This window comes from Ambystoma mexicanum, chromosome 1q (assembly GCF_040938575.1).
Source record: "Ambystoma mexicanum isolate Mex_15411 chromosome 1q, UKY_AmexF1_1, whole genome shotgun sequence".
NCBI classification, from domain to species: domain Eukaryota; kingdom Metazoa; phylum Chordata; class Amphibia; order Caudata; family Ambystomatidae; genus Ambystoma; species Ambystoma mexicanum.
In genome coordinates, this window is record NC_090922.1 from 695911373 (window position 1) to 695932408 (window position 21036).

Genomic DNA, 21036 nt, shown 5'->3' on the forward strand with positions numbered 1-21036 from the left:
CCCACTAGCTTTGTATCTTTCGCCAATCATTGGTGCACGTGGGATTGACGCCCAAACACTACCACCCATCCTTGTGTCTCAATGCTCCTCCTTCAGTGCCTTCATGTGGCCGCTTCTCAGTCACCTTCCTCCGACGCCCCGTCCCCATGCCATGCCCTGACTTCTGGACCCTGTGTTATCTCTGCTGGTAGTTCCACCTCAGGCCTGCCGCTGCGGTGGCTGTGGCACCACACACCGCAAGTAGCGTGCCCTTCTTCTCTGATCATTGCTGGTCTACATGCTGCCAATCTTGGTTCCCTTAGTGTTTCACTTCACAGTTCAACACAGCACCAAGCTGTGGCGTCAATCCCAGAGCCCGTTTACAAGGCTCTTTGCAACAATACATATGGCAGCGCATTTACCTTTTGCGTCAGGTGGAAATGAAACATAAATGTATTTTTTAATAATATCCAATATACAAACGACCACAAGAAGAACGACCAAAAGGGGTTTCAGTATATTTGCATAAACACAAAAAGGTGCGCATTTCATAAGGATTTTTCCCAGCATTATACATACATGGAAGGGATGGTTTACCATTTAGGTATCATCCCTCTGGAGTATGCAATGCTTTGAATCTATTTGTTTAAGGACATTTCTTGAAATAGTTATTTTCAGTGACAACTCCGATGTGTGCAGACATGTTTACACAGCGTCCAATTAAGGTGCAGTAGAAATGATTATCTCTCCATTTCACAATTAAATAAATGTCATATAAGGTACACTTCAGTCAAAAAATCAAGGAAGCAAAAGTACTAAAAATATTAATATTTTATTACAAAATAACACATTGTGCATCTGAGTTGCACACACATAACGCTTTTATAAAATAGATATCCAATAATTCTAATAAATTAAATACATATTTCTAAGACTACCATCTGTACACAGTGTAACATTCTGTGATGCCACAATAGCAGAGCACCGTTCTTCTTTAGTGTCTTCACGCATTCAGGCGTCTCATCCATCACATGTCTGCATGAGATGACCACTTTCTCCACGATGTGTGAGAGGGATTCCCTGCAACGATGGTGGTAACAAGGGGACAATGGAGTCCACGAAGAACTGGTCCTTCCCCTCCCTTCCTCCCTTATGGAAATGTTCCCTTTTTAGGGTCCACAATCAGGGTGCATTTTCTGCAAGTTTAACCAGATATGCTTCTCACTTAGCTGTAGTAGTGACATTCATGTTTACCTTCCATTTTATATCAGAAAAGGTGTCTACAGTATCCTTTGTGGTCAGGGTTTTAATCAAAATCAAAATCTAGGTACCTTCTTGAAGCCCCAATATTTTTGAAGGACCTGCTTCTGTGCATCTCCGGTGAACAGTGTGTAGGGACGAACAATTTGTAAAGTGCACTAAGTGTAGTTATAATTGTTTTCATTATTACATAACACACACTGTCAGATAGAACCGAGCGTCCTCGAACACCATGATCAGCAGAATACACCTATGCCTGTCAGGAGCCTCAGCAGTCTCCTGGAACTCGTCTCTCAGTTACCCGTTCAGTAACCAGTAACCTTCTGAATTCTCTTCCCAACACAGCACTTCTGTGATTGCAATTTCCATTCTTTTCTTGTAAAACACATACAAACTAAAAACAAACATCTAATGTATGTTACGAGACCAAATCCCACGGGGATGAAACAATATTGAATTTCCAAAACATCCTTGGTTCGCTTACTTCGTTCCCTGCAAATTCACTAGCTGTCTAGTTGACACCGATCTTTTCTTGGTTGTAGTGATCAACAAACATAATGTATGATTCACAGACAGCAGTATAAAATAGCGATTCTATGTTATAAAGTTGATTGCATTCATTCCCTGTCTCTTAAAGGGTTAAAGCATTGGTTGTGCACTAGGATTAGGAGGTGCACGTACACATCTTGCCGATCCATTTGTTTTGACTAACATAGCCCATTTTTCCAAACCCTTGCCCGGGCAAAACATGCCCTTTGCCCACCTCCTCTACCATTAAATGTATGATTGGTAAAATATTTGATTTATCTTCTTAGTGTCCTCATTCCAAGGCAAGTTTCTTTCCAGCTCAAGTCCTCAATTTTTGGGGAATAATCTGGAATGCCAAGAGCCAGGGAGCACATGAAATCATTGATTGTGAGGGTGAACTTTGCATGGCTTTCTGGAAACAGCTTATATTTTCCTCCAGTGAAGTTCCAATAGAGAAGGATGCTTTGAGTCCTCCATGGAATAACTTGCGGAACGCTCTAAACTGTAGGAGCCAGAAATATGCCTCTTAAGAAAGATTTGAGTTTCACCCAAGGGACCATAGACAAGAGAAAGCAGCCAGAACACAAGTCATTTGGTCATCAATTGTGTGATCAAGTTGTATATGTGTATGAGCTTCGACGTTTCGTACCGGGACCCACAACAAAATTCATCTTGTCAACAAGATATGTAGTTCTTATGGGAGCTGTGATCCACTTGATAGACTGATTGCTTCATTGATCTCTGTTGCTCAGATATGGCCGAAGCACCATTCAATCTTCCCCCTTATGGTTGGCTTTCTCCTGTGAAAAGAAGGTTGTAACATTTAAGAATATGGTCTATCATAACCTTCCCATTTATCTACATCGCTTCTTATTGGGTTCCTCTGCTGCCTATACACCTAAACTGAATATATCACTGTGACTTCAGAAATGTTCAATGGTTCACCTAGAAAGCAGATAGCGGGCCAACGCAACTTCAACTGAGAAAGCATTTTATATGACCATATCCCTCAGGTGATGTTACCCCAGGTGGCCACATAAAGCGGCAAAGAAGATGACATCAATTAAAACCTTGGAGTGCCTTATGCTGTAGGCTTCTGAATACCAATAACAATACTGGCAAGTCTACTTTGACCCCAATGGTACCCTCGCCTATGCTTCAATACTTTCTCCAACATATGGTTCACTTGCCTTTTGTGTTCCATTAATGTTTCAGTTTGCAGCCCTCTCCCGACCATAAGCATCCACCATAGAGAATTGTTTGCTAAATTCGTCTTTACTAGGCTTAATGAGTGGGTCGCGGCGGCAGGGATTTTGGCTGAAACTCAGGGAGGTTTTCACTCTGGACTGGGTACGAGATAGCAAACATTTAATCTATACCCCCTAGTGGCAAAATACTCTTACCTGTATAAAGCACCAATGTATTTGGCTTTTATGGATAGCTCAACCATCTTTGACATAGTTAATAGGGCGAGTCTTTGGGCAGTCTTAGAAGGATTAAAAATATCCCTGCATCTTTTAGCAGTGATAAAGCTTCTACATTTCGAAACACAGGCAGCTGTTCGCTTTTGGCTCATGGGCAGGTGTACTCAGTACTTCAACATATAGTAGGGGTGTGAAGCAGGGGTGTGTTCTGGCACCACTTCTGTTCAACCTCTACACCAACGTGTTGGAGTCTGAGTTGAAGGCTATGCGCGCTGATGTTCCCATGATTGCTGGCACATGTACTCCAGGAATGAGCTATGCAGATAATGTTGTGTTAGTAGCCAGGACGCCAAAAGCACTGCAGGCCGTTATTAGCAAATATTCCAAATTCATGGGATCAAGAGACTTAGAAGTCAATGCCATTAGGTTCAAGGTAATGATGATTGGGGAGAAACAATTATCTTCTTTTCTCTTTTTTCAGAATAACATTAGACTTGAGCAGGTGGACCACTTTAGTTATGTGGGTGTGGTATTTGCAAATAAATGGTATGGGAGGGACCACCTATCCAAAGCAAACTCAATCCATGGGTCAGATATGCAGTGCCGATAATAGCACCGCAAACTCTTTAGGTTATCAGTCCATTGCAACTACTTTGAAAATGTATTGGGCAAAACCTTGTGTGATAGCATTGTATGGTGCTGAGGCCCTGGGATTTGAGGACACACACTTAATTCAACTAAAGGAGGAGGCCTTTAATAGACACCTCCTCAAACTCCCGCGTTTGCCCTGCTTTTTGCCATGCACTCAGAACTGAACCATCCCTTTGTAAGTGACAAGCTCAGGTTAAGACCTATTTGCATGTGGTTATCAGTGTGGACCAATCCAGAGGCTGGTTTGTCCCAAAATATCACCATAAAATCTTGAAGGATCTTAAGGTGAGACAAACCTACATAGCATCCCATTGGATAAACTAATTATGGAAGACTCTGACGAAAGTAGATGCAGGAGAACTGTTTACGGACCTGAGTACCATTTCTAAAAACGATCTTGGGCTTATTACTGGGAAATTAAAATGCATATGGGACATAGAGAGGAGAGAAAAGGAACTCCAAAACAGTCGAACAGGAAGTATGTCACTATTTCTATCCCAGGCCAAAGGATGCGCTATTTGGACCCGATTGCTTCTCACGATAGTAGGTCCCTCATAACTCGCCTTAGGTTTGGTTTTCTTCTGAGTGTAAAGGTATCCAATTGGAGAATACATACATCACCTCAAAGGTTGGCCTGCCCAAAGTGCCAGTGTAGAGGAGGTTTTCTTTAACAAACCCCCTCAACCCATACGAGTACAGACTATGACACAGGGGGCAGCATCCAGCAAGCACGGAAACATGTAACATGGCTCACCTCGCTGTTTTCTCCTCAGATTTGCTCAACAATGCTCTGATATACCCCAGAAGAATCATCCAGACTCTGGCAGCTGCTGCAATACAATAAACACAGCTATTACCTCACTGCTGTTTGAACACGAACTGCTCATAAAGAGTCATGTAAAGGCTGCATACTTAATTAAGTTCTTGTTCCAACTTACCTTGAAGGTCTAAATTTCTTTCCTGAAAAGAGAATAAAAAAATGAAACATTAGCTATTACTCCCATGATTCAATTCATTGACGGACACTCCCACAATGGTAAGGAGAGCACAGGGAACATGGCGCCTACCCCATGGGTCTGCAACCTGCAGCTCTCCAGGGGCTATGACTCCCATGGTCCCTCACCACTGCCTAGGATTGCTTGGGTTGATGGGCATGGTAGCCTAAAACATCTGGCGTGTCAGTGGTTGCATATCCTGGGGGAAGGCCATAGCATGGCCGGATTTAAAGTGGGCACATACCAAGGGTTGCAAATGCCTAGGGGGCGCTACATTCACTTCTTCGTCCCTCCCCCGGAAATGCTGCAATGGGTGACATAAATGGCTCATTTTAATGGTAGTGAACCAAGTGACTCCATGAGCTTGGGAAATCTGGCAGTGAGCCGGGCCATTTTTTCTCAACAGGCATGGATGCAGCAATCGGAGCAAGTGGATAAGGCGGTGGCACCAGAGCCAGTGGGCAAGCAGAGGTGCCAGGTGCAAGAAGCACTGGAAGAAACAATGGGTCTAGAGGAGCTACATGGTTAATTCTGGGGTTGCGTGAAACAGACTCACGGTCTGGCTGAAGCCAGCACTGGGGCTTCTCCAACTCTAAGGACGAGCTGAGGTTAGACTGAGAGGCTCTTCCACAGCGCGTTCTGAGAGTTGCATTATTTGTGGATCAGTAGAAGGAACCAAGGAGATAACAAGATAAAGTGAGGGGTGGCCAGGGACGTTGGGAGAGCAGAAAGTGAGGCCAGTTTCGGGTGTAATGAGGGTTTTCTGTCCGTATCTACTACTATGTAGGCTCAGCATAACTCAGGAATATGCCTCACCTGTCTTCCTCAGTCGCTTCACGAGCCAGACAAGAAGGGATCCCGCAGAAAGTAAGGAAGTCCCGGTGGCCGCTACTCCAACTGCTACATAAACATCCGATTCGTCCACTGCTGAAACAAGAAGGTGTATCATGAGATCACAGTTTCCGGCTGTTTTTTTCCTTTCGAGCTTGTACTAATTATTATATTTGAAAAACGATTGCAGTCTGTCACATTAGATGACGGGTATATCATACCTTCACATGTTGGCGGTGAAGCGGTCCAGAGACCTGTTGCGCTGCACTCCAAGGTGTCCGAGCCCATCAGTGTGTGTCCTTTGGTGCACTCATACTTGCACTCTGCGGCATATCTGAAGTCTCCAAAAGGATGAGAGCAGTTCACGAGGCCTTTGTCTGGCACGGGGAGTGCTTCACACTGCACAGCTGTAATGAATAAAACACAAAGGACCTCATGTTATGACGCTCTGGGCGAAGAACACGGCTTAGGGCCTGTGCGTTCTCAATGTTCCCACTCTCTCAAGATAAAACTGAAGCAGATATCACTCCAATGCTGTGCTTTACTCCCCCTCATGATTCCATAATGCTGTTTTTTCCTGTATTTTGTCTATGACATGGAAATTCTAGGATTGATTATCCTCCCTTGTGCCAAATATTACTGCAGAAAAATGTTCATAAACAAATGGTGGCTTGTTTCTTTACGATAAAGCTCGCAAAGATGGAGAAAACAAATGATGTGGCTTCGTTTTTGCCCAGCACTGAATGGAATGACTTTGCTGGAATCGTTGGAGGTTGGAATATGGCACAGGTTAGGTCATGTGGTCATTTCCCCATTAAGGCCAGCAGCCCACAATGCAAAATGAGAATGCCATTATATGTTTTATTTTTGGCCACCACCAATTCTGTGTGGGATATAACAATGTAGGTGGCTGTTATTAAAGGTTGTGACAATAGTTGAAACCAATGTATACAGAACCACTATATAGAGCACAAATGACAGGACATCAAATGTGTGGATTTGCTACGATAAGGGTCTTCAACCTTTTCATTAATTCATTTATTTAATCATTAATTTAATCTTTTATAACGCGCTTAATACTGGACTAAGCGCAGGACCGGGATTTGAACCTGTGTTGGGCTGCATTGTTTTGCTTCCAATACAGACGTGTTGCCCCTACACTATCCTCCTTCCCCCAAAACGTTGGCTTTCCTGATGTTTTGGACTACAACTCCCACCAACCCCAGCCAGCATAATCAATACTGAGAGGGGGGTCTACAAAGATTCCATACCTTGGCAGGTTGGTGCTTGAGCGGTCCAAAGTCCTTCTGAGGAGCATCGGAGGAGTGGTGTGCCGATTAACGAAAAGCCTTCATTGCAGCGGAACGAGCAGCTGGACTTGTAAGCAAACATCCCACGAGCATGCATGCAGTCCATGTTACCATGCTCTGGCTTCTGTATGGTAGCACAGGTCACAGCTGGAAAACACATGCGCATTTCTTTTGAGTTTTTTTTTTTTGTACTGCACATCATGCCACTAATGGCCACTTCAGAATGCAAAGAACAGGACAGGTAGGTGGTGCAGGTGAGTGGGAGCAGCAGGTAACATTCCCACATCCTTCAATACCAGGACTTTCCCCACAGGCATAACACTTTGTTATACAGTGACTAGAGGGACCAAACAATTATTCAAAAACACAAGGTTGTCGCTTGGAAATGAACATTGTCCAATAATACAGGCCTAGGAGAACATCAATATGGCGTTCAAATTACCTTCACATCTGGGTGCTTCTTCTGTCCAGTGGCCTGCTGCGGTGCAGTGCAGCCTCTGGGATCCAGCCAGCACAAAGCCCTCATCGCAGCTGAAGTGACAGGTTAAGTTGCGTCGGCCATCTTGATCCAGCTCTGCACAGCTCATGGCACCATACCCGGGTGCGCTCAGTGGCTCACACTTCACAGCTGTGAAGGAAGTTCAGAATAGCACTTAGCCCACAAATGAAGCATCAACCACGTCATAGCCCATGCACTTGGAATGTGATCTCAGTTTTGATCTGGCTAGAAGTATGAGCCCCTAATTTAAGTGGATGACTTGGTGGCCAATCAAATATCAAGCTAAAAGCTAACTTCTGCTGCCACTTGATCCCTATTGACCCAACGTGTTTCCTGTTTTTACAGCAGGGATCTGCTATGGCAAACACTGGTTGCAGAAGGTAGGGGAAATGATGTGTTTGCAGTGTTGGCAGCAAATTTGTAGGAGTTGCAGGGGGCTTGGGTGGGTGGCTCCCAGATATTGCCCCAATCAGAAGACAAAACTACAAAAATAGTCATTGCTAGTACCTTCAGCCCACACTTTGGTACGGGATATGCTAGTCCCTCAAATTGTTATTGTCAATAATTGTCTGGTTCACGATCTCAATGTTTTGTATAAGCTTAAGATTTGTAAAATTTTTGTTTTACCCTTACTACATCAACTCAAGGTCTATTACATAGCACTGTCTTCAGATGTTAAATCTCTTTGCAGACCTTTGACAGGATTTTTATGGTGATACGAAGAGGGGGTTCCTACCTTCACACTTGGGGACGTCCTCTGTCCACACGCCCTGTGCGGTACACTGCAGACTTGCTGGCCCGGTCAATGTGTATCCCTCATGGCAGGTGACGTCACAGGTTGAGGCATAGGAGAAAACTCCACCTGAACCACTGCAGCTCACTATGCCGTGTTCAACCGTCTTCACCTCTTCACATTTTATAGCTGGAAAATACAAATATCATGTTAACATGGAGGGCAACCACCAAAGAGCGTACGCAACTCTGTAGAGCCATGTGGAGGCTGCAGTCGCAAGCCAGTGTACCAGGGAGGGCCGATGACACAGGGTTTGGGTAAGTAGCGTGGGTTCACAACAACCTAAATGCTCCTTTCAGAAACAACAAGAACAAAACTTTCTCAAAGTATTCTTATTTTATCATTCGACTATATTCGAGTATTTTGAAAAGTGCAAGCTTCACAAGATGGCCATACATTTTATGAAACATGGTAGTGGTGTGGTACCATGCTGGGGCTCTGGGAATATATATATGTTTAGGTCAAGGAAAGAGAAGGCAAGTCTGTAGTGATCAACTACACATCTCATCCTACTATATGCCCGTCATTGTTAAGTAGTTTTTACTAAGCTGATTCCAGGTTAAAAAAATGGATGGTTGTGCTATTAATAAAATAGCACATTTGTCAGTACCTGGTACAAATTCCAATTCCAGTTCACCAGTTACACATGGTTTCTACTGGATCCGGCATATGAATTTTTGGACACCTGTTGTACTACACTCGAGAAAATTATAGAATATAATTCAGTCTTAGAAGTGGTTATTAATGTCCAATGATGTCTATTGATTTGATGTTCTCTTTTTGCTTAGCCATTAGAATTACTCTTGTTTTTACATATATCTTTGTCCACAATACCACAAGCTTCAACTGGATCCAGCGCAAACCATTTTCAAATGGTCAACTGGAATGTCCTTCTTTGCAGGTTTTAATGGTGGCATTAAAACTGGATCCTTACCTTCGCACTTGGGAACTTGTGCCGTCCACTCGCCCTGCACTGTGCACTGTAGACTTGTCGCCCCGGTCAACCTGTAGCCCTCGTCGCAGGTGAACTCACAGTTTGCATTATAGGAGAACTCTCCATTTGAAACGCTGCAGGCCACTATGCCGTGCTCAATCATTTTCACATCCGGACATTTTACAGCTGGAAAACACAAACGGTTTCTTATCACGGGATGCACACACCAGAGATACATTTGAGAAAACACTGTGGAGTTCTGTGGAGAAAACAGTCCAAACCATAGTAAACAGAGAAGACGGACCGGATGGGTGCCTGTCAGCTTGGATAACAAGTCAGTTATATAAACAATGTTGTCTCCGAAAGACATAACTTTCCACGTGTTTTGTTTAGCATTTTATTTCAAGTTTTGTATTACATAAACCAAAGCATTAATGTTGCAAACGTTAATAAGATCAGTATTTTTTTTTTATAAAGGAAATCCTTTTATAGCATATGCGTTTGATAGTACATATTTTCGGAACATAAGTGTTATGAAATGCTGCAGGGCTTTTTGCATGAGTAGCCCACAGTATGTGTTGGGAGTAGCGAGGACTCCCCATACATAGAATCTTGAAATGAAGAATTTGAGGTCAAGGAAGGAGAAAAGGTGTACATATCTGTCATCACAAGAGAATTTTAAAGTTGAAACCGAGTATAACCAACTAATATTGCCTGTGGTGAAAAAAACGGCTAAATCTAAATTGCTGGTCAGGGGGATTTTGGACATCTATTGATGATATACGGAAAACCCTTGTAGATTCCAGTTGAACCTTGGAACTAGCTTTTGGTAGCCAACGGCGTCAATGGATCTTAGCTGGCGTTTTTATTTAACCGGTAAAATGTGCCTTGTTTTTTCTGCTGGGCCTAAATAGTTCAATGCCCAAATTACCATGTTCTTTAACTGACCCTGTAGCCGCCTGTGCGACTGGCCTAGTAGAACTTGCAACAAGGGTGCACCCTCTCTTTGCAGATTGCCATCTCCCTTGGACAGCTTAAAATCAGAGGATTTGCAGAATAATCATAAAAGCAGATTCTTACCTTCACACTTGGGAACTTCATGCGTCCATTCACCCTCCGCAGCGCACCTCAGACCCGCTGACCCAGACATGGCGTAACCCTCATCACAGGTGAAATCACAAGTCGCGTTATAGGAGTATTTTCCATATGAACCACTGCAGGTCACGGTGCCGTGTTCCACCATTGTCACCTGGTCACACTGTACAGCTGAAAAACACAAATTATATTTTTAACATGGATGACAAACTCCACAAAAGAGTGGGCCATTCTCTTCAGAGTCTTATGGAGGCTGCAACCATGCCGGTGGCAATCTGAGAGGACAGATCGGTTGGGAGTTGGGCATGCAAGCGTGGCCGGATGGGGCAAAGTCTTCAATCACAGAAGATTTTAGTCTAGCACTGCATGGGCACCTAAAGGGCAGTTTGTGCAACAATGGGTGACCACATGAAAGGACTGTGTAAGGAAAATGTAGTGACCAGACCACACACCAGTAACACTCATAGTGATCAAAAGACCCCCAACAGAAGAGCAAGGCTCCTAGAACCCAGAAGATGCTACAAACACACATCATGTGCTGCCAACCTGATGCAGGAAGAAAGGCAGCTAGAGTCTAGAAAGCATCTCTGCCTGTGCCCAGCAGTCTTTTTACCTTCACACTCTGGCTGATTGCCATCCCATTCTCCAGAGGCCCCACACTGCAGCCGGTCAGATCCCGTCATCACAAATCCCTTGTTGCAGGCGAAGTTGCAGGTGGAATTGACCATGAAGTCCCCGAGCGGGTGAGAGCAGTTCATGACCCCCTGGGCTGGATCCTCCAGGACGTTGCATTTCATCACTGCAGCCAAAAGAGAGAAACCATTAATTACCCTATCTGGGCCACATCAGTGGTGTAGCCACTTGTACCTTTGCTATGCTAACTTGATTGCCAAGCCGGTAGACGTTACCTTGACATTCGGGCATGGCCGTCGTCCATCTTCCAGAAGATGTGCACTGCACAGTGTCCAATGAGTTTAAGGCGTAGCCTTCCACACACGAGATCTGACAGGAAGAATTGTAGCTGAATTCCTGCACTGGGTGATTGCAGTTCAGAAAGCCATTCCTGGGTGCCTCCAGAGGCTCACATGGCATCACTACAAGGTGGAGAAACATAGCCATTATTGCCAATCGCCCAAACTCTACAGTTTACAGTACGAAACTAACCAACTCTGCGGCATCATTTATAAAAGGGTCCTCAAAGCCAGGTCCCAACATGCTATGTCCCACCCAAGAAGAGGTAAGTAGCCACAGGTTCTCACCGTGCTGACATTCAGACCCGTAGAATCCTTCATAGCACTGGCAGGTGTGGTTGTCAATGGTTTCCACGCATTCGCCGTTGCCGCTACATGAGGCTGCGTGGCAGGAGGCTGCAGAAAGAAAAATAGGAGATTTCCTCGTTAGCAAATAATTTGTTTGCAATCTGCTGAGTCCACAGGTGCACAGATGTGGGGTAAACAACCGCTAATCATACAAAAGCAGGCTATCGTGGAACGTGAAAGGTTCTGCCTACAGCTACTCAATGACCCTCAAGGTGACTTGCCATTTTCTGGTTATGTATAAAGTGGGGGGGTACTTTAATAATTACATTGCATACTATCCTGCTCTCCTCTGCCATTAGGAACAGCCTATGTGTCCCCACACACAGCCGCACAAATATGTAACATACCCAATTATGGCATACAGTGAGTGTGTGGGGGGATAATACTCGAGTCAGGTTGTGCCATGAAACAAATGCCATATCATATAAGTTTGTACTTTGCATAATGGGAGCATCTTTGAAGACTTGCATCAGGGTCATGCAACCCTTGGCTCTCCAGATGTTTCAGACCACAACTCCCATCAGCCCTGCCCAGCTTAATCAATGGTGATTACAGAAGTTGTAGTTCAAAGCATTTGAAGATCCACAGGTTGCAGATCTCTGCTCTGCATCAACCTGTGTGCCAGTTGGTATGGCTCAATTATACAAAAGTCACGTGGCCCCTGAGCAATCTCAGGGGCCATTTCAACTTTATGGATCAAATACACACTGCGTCATTGGTGTAATTCGACTCACAGCAAGGCAGGGAAGGATAGAAGAAAGGTCAGAGAGTGCCAGAGTCACACCGGACAGTGCTGGGTGGTGGGGGCGTCTACGCCCATCCCACCCACAGCACGAAGGATCTTAAATAGAGAAGTGCCCCAACTATGGCACCTCTTGACTCAGAAGGACAATTTATGTTTGTGAATGTACCTGTATAGCACAAAGCAACCTTCTTTTTCCTGCACGATTCGTCATTCCACTTGCTGGGGTCCCGCCTCCTCTTGATGTAGATCTCCACGCAGTCCTCGTTGTTCTTTTTGTTGTTGGGTTCGTTGTCCGCCCAGTTCTTTGCCTCCTCCGTCAGGGCCTTGTTGGTGCCCACCCAGGTCCACTGGTTCCTGATCTTCCTGATGCCAATCCAGTAGTAGGTGGGAGTGAAAGGCAAGATCTCGTTCAGGTGCTCATTCTCCTCTCGGTTCTGGATAGCCACCATGTCTGTGTAGTGGGCGCGACACCATTGCCTAGCTTGTGTATAGTTCATAGTGGCATTGGAGTAGTGGTACGTCCAGCTATCTACTTGTGAAAACATTACAAGCCCTGGAGGAAAAGATGAGTCATGTCATTAATTAAGGCAATCAATACACCACAAGTATTAATTAAGGGCCCTTTTATGTTAAAACGCTTCAATGCTTTAAATACAAATCTTGTATTGTGATCATTAGTTTGCAAGTAGTCTTTTTGTATGTTTGTGTGTGCTTTTACGAGCATGTGCTGTTGGTGTGTATGTTTCTGTGCATGCACAAGAATTGTATGTTACGTATGTGTGTGTGTGTGTGGGTGTGTGTGTGTATGTGTGTGTGTGTGTGTGTGTGTGTGTGTGTGTGTGTGTGTGTGTGTGTGTGTGTGTGAACATGTGTGTGTGTGTGTGTGTGTGTGAACATGTGTGTGCATTATTGTGTGGCATGGACATTAGTGCTGAGCAGGAGTATGTGAGCAATGATGTGTGTGTGTTGTGCTTCTGTGCATGCATATCTGGGTATAGACAACATATTTGAGATTGTACTGTTATGTAGTTTAGGATTTCACAGTATTTACAAGCGTGTGAATACGTGTGCGTGCGTGTTTGCGCAGGTGTGAGTGGTTATGTGTTTACTTAGGGCACAAAAAGAATATCTCACCATAGCTGATGATGGACAAGATCCACAGGCCAATCATGTTTCTGGAGGTCAGTTGAGGTCTTCACCTGACGATGGTAGAGGCTGCAAGGAGAAGCAACTGCAGTTAGTGGCTATTCCTCAACACATAGATAACCATGGACATGACAGGCACAAGTCGCCCAGTTGGAACATTCCAACACTCTTTCACAAAACAATGGGCACGTTTGAGGTTTGTAGATAGGATGTGACCATCATGTTGAAAGCAGATTATGGTTCATCAGAACGAGAAGATGTTTTGTGGCGCTAACCTCCCGTTCCAAGGGCTGGCTGGCCACCCGAGTTAACGGCCCGAGTGAAGCGAGTGCCAATAATGAGTGCCCCCATTCCAGCCGTGGGAATGGGGGGTCAATGCCATTAGCACCCGTCCAAAGGGCTTGGACAGGGCTAAATAAAAGTATTTTCCTACCGTGAACGGGACGCCTCCAGAGAGTGTCTCTCCAACTGAGAATGCTCAGTCTCTAAACACGTATACTATAGTCCATAGACTTCAACAGTAACATCCACACAGGGCCACCTTTATCGGGCACTTTAATTCCCATTGACTTCAATGGGACCAACCAGTAAAAGCATCTGATTCCACCCGCCTTGGAGACCCCACAGGGCGAGAGGTGTGTCTGAGGAATAGTGTAAATAGGAAATGTAGTCAAAACAAACAGAAGTGAAGTTGTGTAGCATTATTGTTGGAATCTATATGTTTGCCAAACTGCACTGCTTACACATCTGTCTTAACAAAGGATTCAAAATAGGGGTATGAAGGATATCCCAGAAGCTCTGTGATCTCCCTAAAACTGAGAAGAAGGGTCCCACTTGAAGTCAAAGCCAAGCACTACTCATGTTCACCACAAATGATCTCCAGAAGAAAGAAGATCCATGTCCTGGGGGTCTGAGGATGCTGGGCTCTTCCTGGGGCCCTGAAAATGTACTGCTTCTGTTTCATACAAGTGAGGATTTTAGTAATTAAGTTTAAGTTCTTAAGCTTTTATTGAAGGAATGATGGCCTCTCTGCTATCCCGAAGCTCTTTAGGGCGGGGTCCATGCCGCTAAAAACATCCAGAAATCATTATAATGTGCTGGGGTCAAGAGGAGCCACTTTGCTTATTTTATTTTTTGAAATATTTGTTTAGATTATATACATATTTCTCCTTACCATCACACAGTAGTTACAACAGTCAACATGTTCTGCAGCACGCATCATCTTGACCCATAACCTCATAACAACCAGGTTTGCAGTGAATAAACATTTCCCCATTGAACACCCCGCCCCCCTCTATTCTCCTCTGTCACCCTCCCCCCTGCCCACCCTCAACAACCCCTTGTAACATTACTGTAACTCCAAATGTCCTTGTTCAGGGTGGGCGTAAGTCCGGTGTCTACATGAGCTCATTAAGCATTTGTCCCCAATCCAATGTTTCCCCTTGACCCCCTTCTGAATGCACCCTTCCTCTCAGGATCTCGACCTCAGCCATCCCCCATTGCCGTGCCTCACCGCCCCAAGATTGCACTGCAGGGCCCTCTGGGCGTTTCCAGGATATCGCTATCCCACGGTTTGCCAAAGAAGAGCCACTTTAAGTGCAGTACTATAGATATTTTACACCAGTGCAAGTGAAATTAGCACATTGTCCCAGTGCAACAAATATTGCTTTCAATGCATTTTTGTATCAAGGCAATGTTTGCCCTAGTCCTAGCCCTTTGCCCTGGTGCAAGCAAGCTTTTAAAGAATGCACCTCATTATAAGGTTGCCGGTCTGGAAACAACGGTACCGGTAAGCTTGCCGGTACCGTTGTTTCCAGACCGGCAAACTACGAGTTCTGAGAGTGGGTGCCTTTTCGCCCACCAGGTCTGACCTGGCGGGCGGAACAGCACCCGCTCGCAGACCTTGACGGATGCACCGGCACCATCTATGAATGGTGCCGGTGCATACGGCCTCCCCATTCCCATCGAGTCCAATGGGACTCAACTGGGAATGGGGAGTAATATTGTCTAGCACCCGGCAATGAGGAATTACCGGGACGGCCGGGGCTGTAATGCCTCCATAAGCCCCTATTACCTGGTGCAGAAAAAAAAATGTCTCCAGCGGCAGCCGTGCCGGTATTTACCTCCACGGCTAGCGCCAGACTCATAATGAGGCCCAATACGTGTTTGCCCAACGGACGTTTTCCCATGGTGCTCATTGCACTTGCACAGGTGCAAAGTTTAGGTAATACGACCACCTTACAAGTTTTACAAGTGAGCGTGCATTTACAATAAAGACTGTTTAGTACACATCTTAAAGGCAAAAAGGACGAGCATACTTGTCCTTGACACTTAAAGGGTTAAGCGAATCATAATTATACCACGGGTTTCTCACACAGTTTCAGGTTCCCCAGAATGTTAGCTTGGGTCTGCCCTCCAACCTTGAACACATCCCAGACACGGGGAGCTCCCCCGCCGCCCCTCTGCACTACCCCTGCACTTTTTTTTTCTATCCTACTCAAAGGATACCCTGGAGGGCCGTTTACATCCAGTCAATGGATCCCTCACTGTTTCCAAAATAAACGTGAACTGAAATAGAATCTGGAGTAGCAAACCCCATTGTAGCGAGGGAAGGGGGTCGACTCGTGTGATTTAAAAGTGTCGCATGTTGTCTGGCATCACAACTCAACACATCCTCTCTGTCCCTGAGTCTCTACCAGCAAGGCGCCTGGCACCAGTGTGGATGCTTATATCATATGGAATGAAGCAAGCCGTGGTGTCCCCCTTCCGTGCTATTTATTTATTTATACGCTTATGAAGCGCACTAAACTCGTGGGCACCAAGGCGCATGAGAGGTTTGCATTATGTGTGCCTACGGTGTGCTGCCTAACATGAAATAAATGTGTTTCCGACGTGTCCTTTTATGTTGCTCGGAAAACATACAAACAATCTCATTCAGCTGTGCCCTAATGAACACATTTCCAGGTAACAGGTGTGCTCCGTTCCCTGTTGTGCAAGCAGCAACATTGGTGTAGAGTTAATTTGCCCAATTTTATTACAAAAGGCAACGCTTAGATAATCTAGCCCCAGGTAGGCACACAAAGGAGAGGCACATCACACAACATTCTCTGCCAGGGCAGAGAGTGAAAAAGATATTTTCACAAAAGCGTCGATCTTGCATATAGAATTCAAAACAAAAAAAAGTGTAACCGAGGTGTAGGAGGAGAGTTACTGGCCACAAATGGGCAGACGAGCAGAGGATGGCCGTGCACCCCTACGGTGCTACTAGACCCGCTACTGTTCTATGGAAACCGGAACAAAGCCCCCTTCTAGCAGGACCCACTCTGGCCGAGATGGCACCGCACCTTCCAATGCATCCACGCTGTAAAGACTGCAGCAGAAGTCCTGCAGGCTACTTACGGATTGCAGAGGGATTTCCTGGCTGCTGGTCAGTTGGCTGGGAAGGAGGTGCTGCTTTGTGTCCCCGCGCTGTGTTCCTCTCTCTGAAGCGCAGCCAGCGTGTCCTGGGATGTGTCCCTTCTGCCAGCTCCAGCCCCGGTCTTTATAGTCTGAGCAGCCGCCTCGGCTTCCTCGAAATTCCCATGACGCCGCCGCAGGGCCGCATGCAATGGGAGGACGCAGGCCACAGAAATTCCCCACCAGAGGAAAATTCCCAGAAATAGCCATGATGCCAAACTACACAAAAAATAGAATCTACATCCTTTCCCTTTCGGTGCAGTTTTAAACGAATGTAGTACCGAGTAAATCATAATACATACAAGGCTGCCCTGCTATTATTTCATTGTATGACCTAACAACTTTCATCCAATGGGAAGATGCCATTTAATATTTAAAAACAACATTTCTAATCTCATACCATAGTTGCTTTTAGATTAATAATAATTTAGCATTTATATAGCGCTGCGAACCCTCAGGCATCTGAGCGCTGCTTATTATTACCCACAGTGTGTGGTGCTCATTTATCGACCTCAGAAGCAAACCTGCGTCAGTAGGCTCTGCACAGATGTCAAAGTGCGCACTCTACTGGCTGTGCTATTGTTTGTATTGTATTGTTTATAAAAACTGACCCGTATCACTTAGCTGGGACTATAAATACACGAGATGCAAAATGTTTACTAATTATATGTTAACGACTTGAATAAAGTGCCAGGCTATTAAACAAGTCTATGCAAAAAGGACAGGCATACTCGTCCTTGTCACTTAAGGGGTTAAAGGTGCAAGTAACAAAAAAAAATACAAATGGCTATCACTAACCCATTTTTAAAACGTACGTTTGGGTATTTTGAGTAAAGGATTTGGTGGACGTGGGGGGCGGGGGATATGGGTAGGTAAAATGGTGGTTAAAGGGTGAACCAACCCCCTCGACGGCCCCGCCATTCATGCAGGGTCATTAGGGAAGTGGCAAAGCCAACAGTTTTGACTTTTGTGTATAGATGGGATAGGTATTTGCCAGGTAAACCATAATGTTATTACCTGGCCATGAGATGGCAACAGCTGGAAAATGACTTGAGTACCAATTTCGGTTGGGTGATAATGTATGTGAATATGTGCTCTGTAAAGCACTTTGGATTAAGGCGATATATAAATAACACATCATTATCATTATCGTATGAGGTCCACGCCTTGCAAATGCCTCTCTAATACCTATATACAACCCTACAATGTTGTCTTTGCCAATGCTTGTTTTTATCAGGACTTTAATGTAAGGAACAGATGTGAGGACACACTTACTATATATACATCAAAGGCTCATTCAGGTTATGGCCAATGGCTTAGTTGCAGCTATTTTGCAGCTTCAATTAAACCATCAATTCTCAGAACACTGCTCAGAAATAACACTGGCAGCCTGAATAAAACACAAAGTTTTATTTTACTGCATGACAGAGCTAGCTCAAAGAGTTCTTAGAAGGGTCTGGTTTGGGCGGAGAAGGACAGGTGGTGGGAAGGAATGTCCATGGGAGTTCAACGGGTATGTAAAACCCAAATAGCACTAACAAGCTTGTGTCCCTCCACAAATCCCATCTGCTCCTAGATGTACTCCAATGCAATGTTTTTGGTTTATATGTTGTGCTTTAGTGTCAGTTAATTGACCAAACTAAAAAGTTAGCCCCTATTCTTCTCATGCATATCAGGAATATAAAGGTCATCACACATGCCTACATCTCAAACACACACATACATGTGTTAGATTTGTTCTTAGAACCCATCGAGTAAGAATGTACACAGTGCAGTAACTGTCTGCATCACTATGCCTTGTAGACTTCTATATACATTTTTGAGTGGAAAATGGTGGACCATGTCAAAAGTGCCAGATAACACACTCTTGAGTTGAATCTCATACAGCAGTCACAGTGTATCCATGCTGACTGTCGTTGCATGGGGATCCTGTTGCGGAGAGTACCAGGTCTTGGCAAACTGGGGAACCAACAATGGACATTTGTGAGCATGAAACTCAGAGGTAATAACTGTCCATCAACCTTTCATTGACACGGTCTAATCCCAGTGCTCATTGAGGAAGCAAATACTGATTTAATTCGAAAGTACTGCACATTTCTCAGGATTGGGATTATTTATCCAATATGAGTAATTTTGCTTATCTGGCTATGAGGAGCCTCCCGGCTCGTACCACTCCTTATCAATATCAGGGAGCACAGGATGGCTGTACAGATGAGACAACCCCACCATTTTTGTATATGACCAACAAGGACAACTCTTAAGCCTTTCCATAGGAAGACAGACAGGCACAATCTCCTTCTATATAGCAGTCTTCACCCGAAACATATTCATGACAACCTTCCCTTTGACCAATTTTTGAGATTAACGAGAACTAGTACCTCAACTCAATCGTATAAAGAGGAATCCCATAAATAAAGCCAGAAGAAATTACAGAGGGTATATCCTGAAAGTTGTGTTAGACTCTCACAAAAGAGAACGAGTAATAACAACAGAGAGGCTCTGTTGGAATACATCCCTAAACAAACTGAAATGATGAAGATCGTTAGTGTAAGTACATTTTCCGATCTATCGAATCAGAGTAAAACGGTAATTCTGAGGAATTGAAAATACTGGAAGAAGGAAAATGTCCATTAGAAGGTCCTATCTTTGCTTTTAAACGTAGTGAGAATTTGAGAGATCAAGTTATTAGGAACGATCTAAGACTGAGAATAATACATTTTGTGACATTACCCCAGATGTGGGGGGTGAGAGAACTACAAGGACACGTGTTTTGTGACCAATGTAATTGCTGGGAGCAGACAAGGACGAGAGACAAGGTGGACTTTGGGTGATTGACCCCCAGGGATAAAAAGAACATGCACTAATTGCAGCTCAGAGATTGTACTTCATGCCATCTGGTCTCCCTGTAAAGTACTCGATATTGGTGAAACCGAATGGAAAGTCAGGACACATATCACCAAACATAAGAGTTGTATTAGGAATAAGGTGATGAAGAACCCTTTAGTGTAACATTTCTTTGAAAAACAACACACTTTTATTAGTTTTCCTTTGACCATTTAATAAAGCGCAAAAATGCAGTGAATGTATGCATACAAGACAAATGCTGCTTAGAAAAGAGCAAGAACTATTTGTTTTTTTTGTTTACAAATAGCAATGAAAAGGGTTTAAATGACATAATTGAATGGCATATGTTAAGATGATGATAAAAGCATTTGAGCAGGGGATTTGGAAATTAATGGTTGGAATATGCTGTTGATAAAGAGCAGTGGTCTGTTGAGGCATTACAACACTTCATAAATGTAGGGGATAATTCCCTTACTGCTAGCAGCATTGATTACACTGAAGTGGCTACGTTTTTAAATCAAAGTGGTTGTGTGGTCTCCTTTTTAGGAAAGAAAGGTATGGAATTCAGGAACTAGGATTGAAAGTCGTTGTTGGGAGCAACTAGTCAGATGCCTGTTCCAGATTAAAAGAAAGGAAGCATTTGTGTAAACATTAGAGGGAAAGGCATAATCAGTACTCTGAACATACACCACCTAAGGTTAGAAGAAATTGACTCATAACGTGAAGCAACTTCCGTTGCGTAATACGGACATGAATTAGCAACCTGATGATAGCGGGGAAGTGGACGCAGGGCAAAGACACATTTAGATCCCTGTGGAGGTTTTTGAGGCAGTGGTTGGGTCAGTAGGAAACAGTTAACATGGCCAGTTGAAGGCCTAATGCCATTGAAGAAACAACGTGAATTTGACAGTTAGATGATCAACGCTAGCGAGTGAGTAGAGGAATTTGATGCCTACATCTTGATATACTAGACACTACCTGCGTAGTGTACATTGCAAGTAGATCACAAAGTGGATAACTTAATCATTAATATATCATCTTTAATTTCCCACCGTCAACGAAGGTTTGTTGATGTAAAGTAAGAAGTTACAATGGGATGGTTAGGAGGTAACTCCTAATGGTTGAAGGTAAAAATGCTTCATAATTGTGAAATTTTAGATATGCACTAATAGATGTGAGAAACTTGTGGTGGATTAACAGGATAATATTGCTTCTATGTGGATTGTC

General features: G+C 44.3%; 1 protein-coding gene across 3 annotated transcripts; it reads right to left on the reverse strand.

Annotated features, from left to right (window-relative positions):
* Positions 1 to 792: 792 nt before the first annotated feature.
* Positions 793 to 17025, reverse strand: LOC138535477 (E-selectin-like). Of its 3 annotated transcripts, none has more exons than XM_069641299.1 (16): positions 16909 to 17025; positions 13498 to 13578; positions 12530 to 12916; positions 11559 to 11666; positions 11208 to 11393; positions 10913 to 11098; positions 10285 to 10470; positions 9205 to 9390; positions 8214 to 8399; positions 7421 to 7606; positions 6940 to 7125; positions 5890 to 6075; positions 5654 to 5761; positions 4781 to 4802; positions 4597 to 4672; positions 793 to 2567 (listed from the first exon to the last, which is right to left on the reverse strand). In XM_069641299.1, the coding sequence occupies exons 2-15, from the start codon at positions 13532 to 13534 to the stop codon at positions 4612 to 4614; spliced, it is 2211 nt and encodes a 736-aa protein (XP_069497400.1). In that variant the 5' UTR covers positions 13535 to 13578; positions 16909 to 17025; the 3' UTR covers positions 793 to 2567; positions 4597 to 4611. The 3 variants fall into 3 exon arrangements, with proteins under 3 accessions (XP_069497400.1, XP_069497401.1, XP_069497399.1); XM_069641300.1 differs by having other exon boundaries at positions 4597 to 4669; positions 5654 to 5764; XM_069641298.1 differs by having other exon boundaries at positions 5654 to 5764.
* Positions 17026 to 21036: the final 4011 nt, after the last annotated feature.

Bases quoted from the DNA above. Each gene is read 5' to 3' on its own strand.
- LOC138535477 (XM_069641298.1), bottom strand. From the start codon at position 13,534: ATGATTGGCCTGTGGATCTTGTCCATCATCAGCTATG. The intron at 12,917-13,497 runs GTGAGATATTCT...CTTTTCCTCCAG, and splicing joins CTTGTCCATCATCAGCTATG to GGCTTGTAATGTTTTCACAA. The intron at 11,394-11,558 runs GTGAGAACCTGT...TCCACCTTGTAG, and splicing joins CGGGTCTGAATGTCAGCACG to TGATGCCATGTGAGCCTCTG.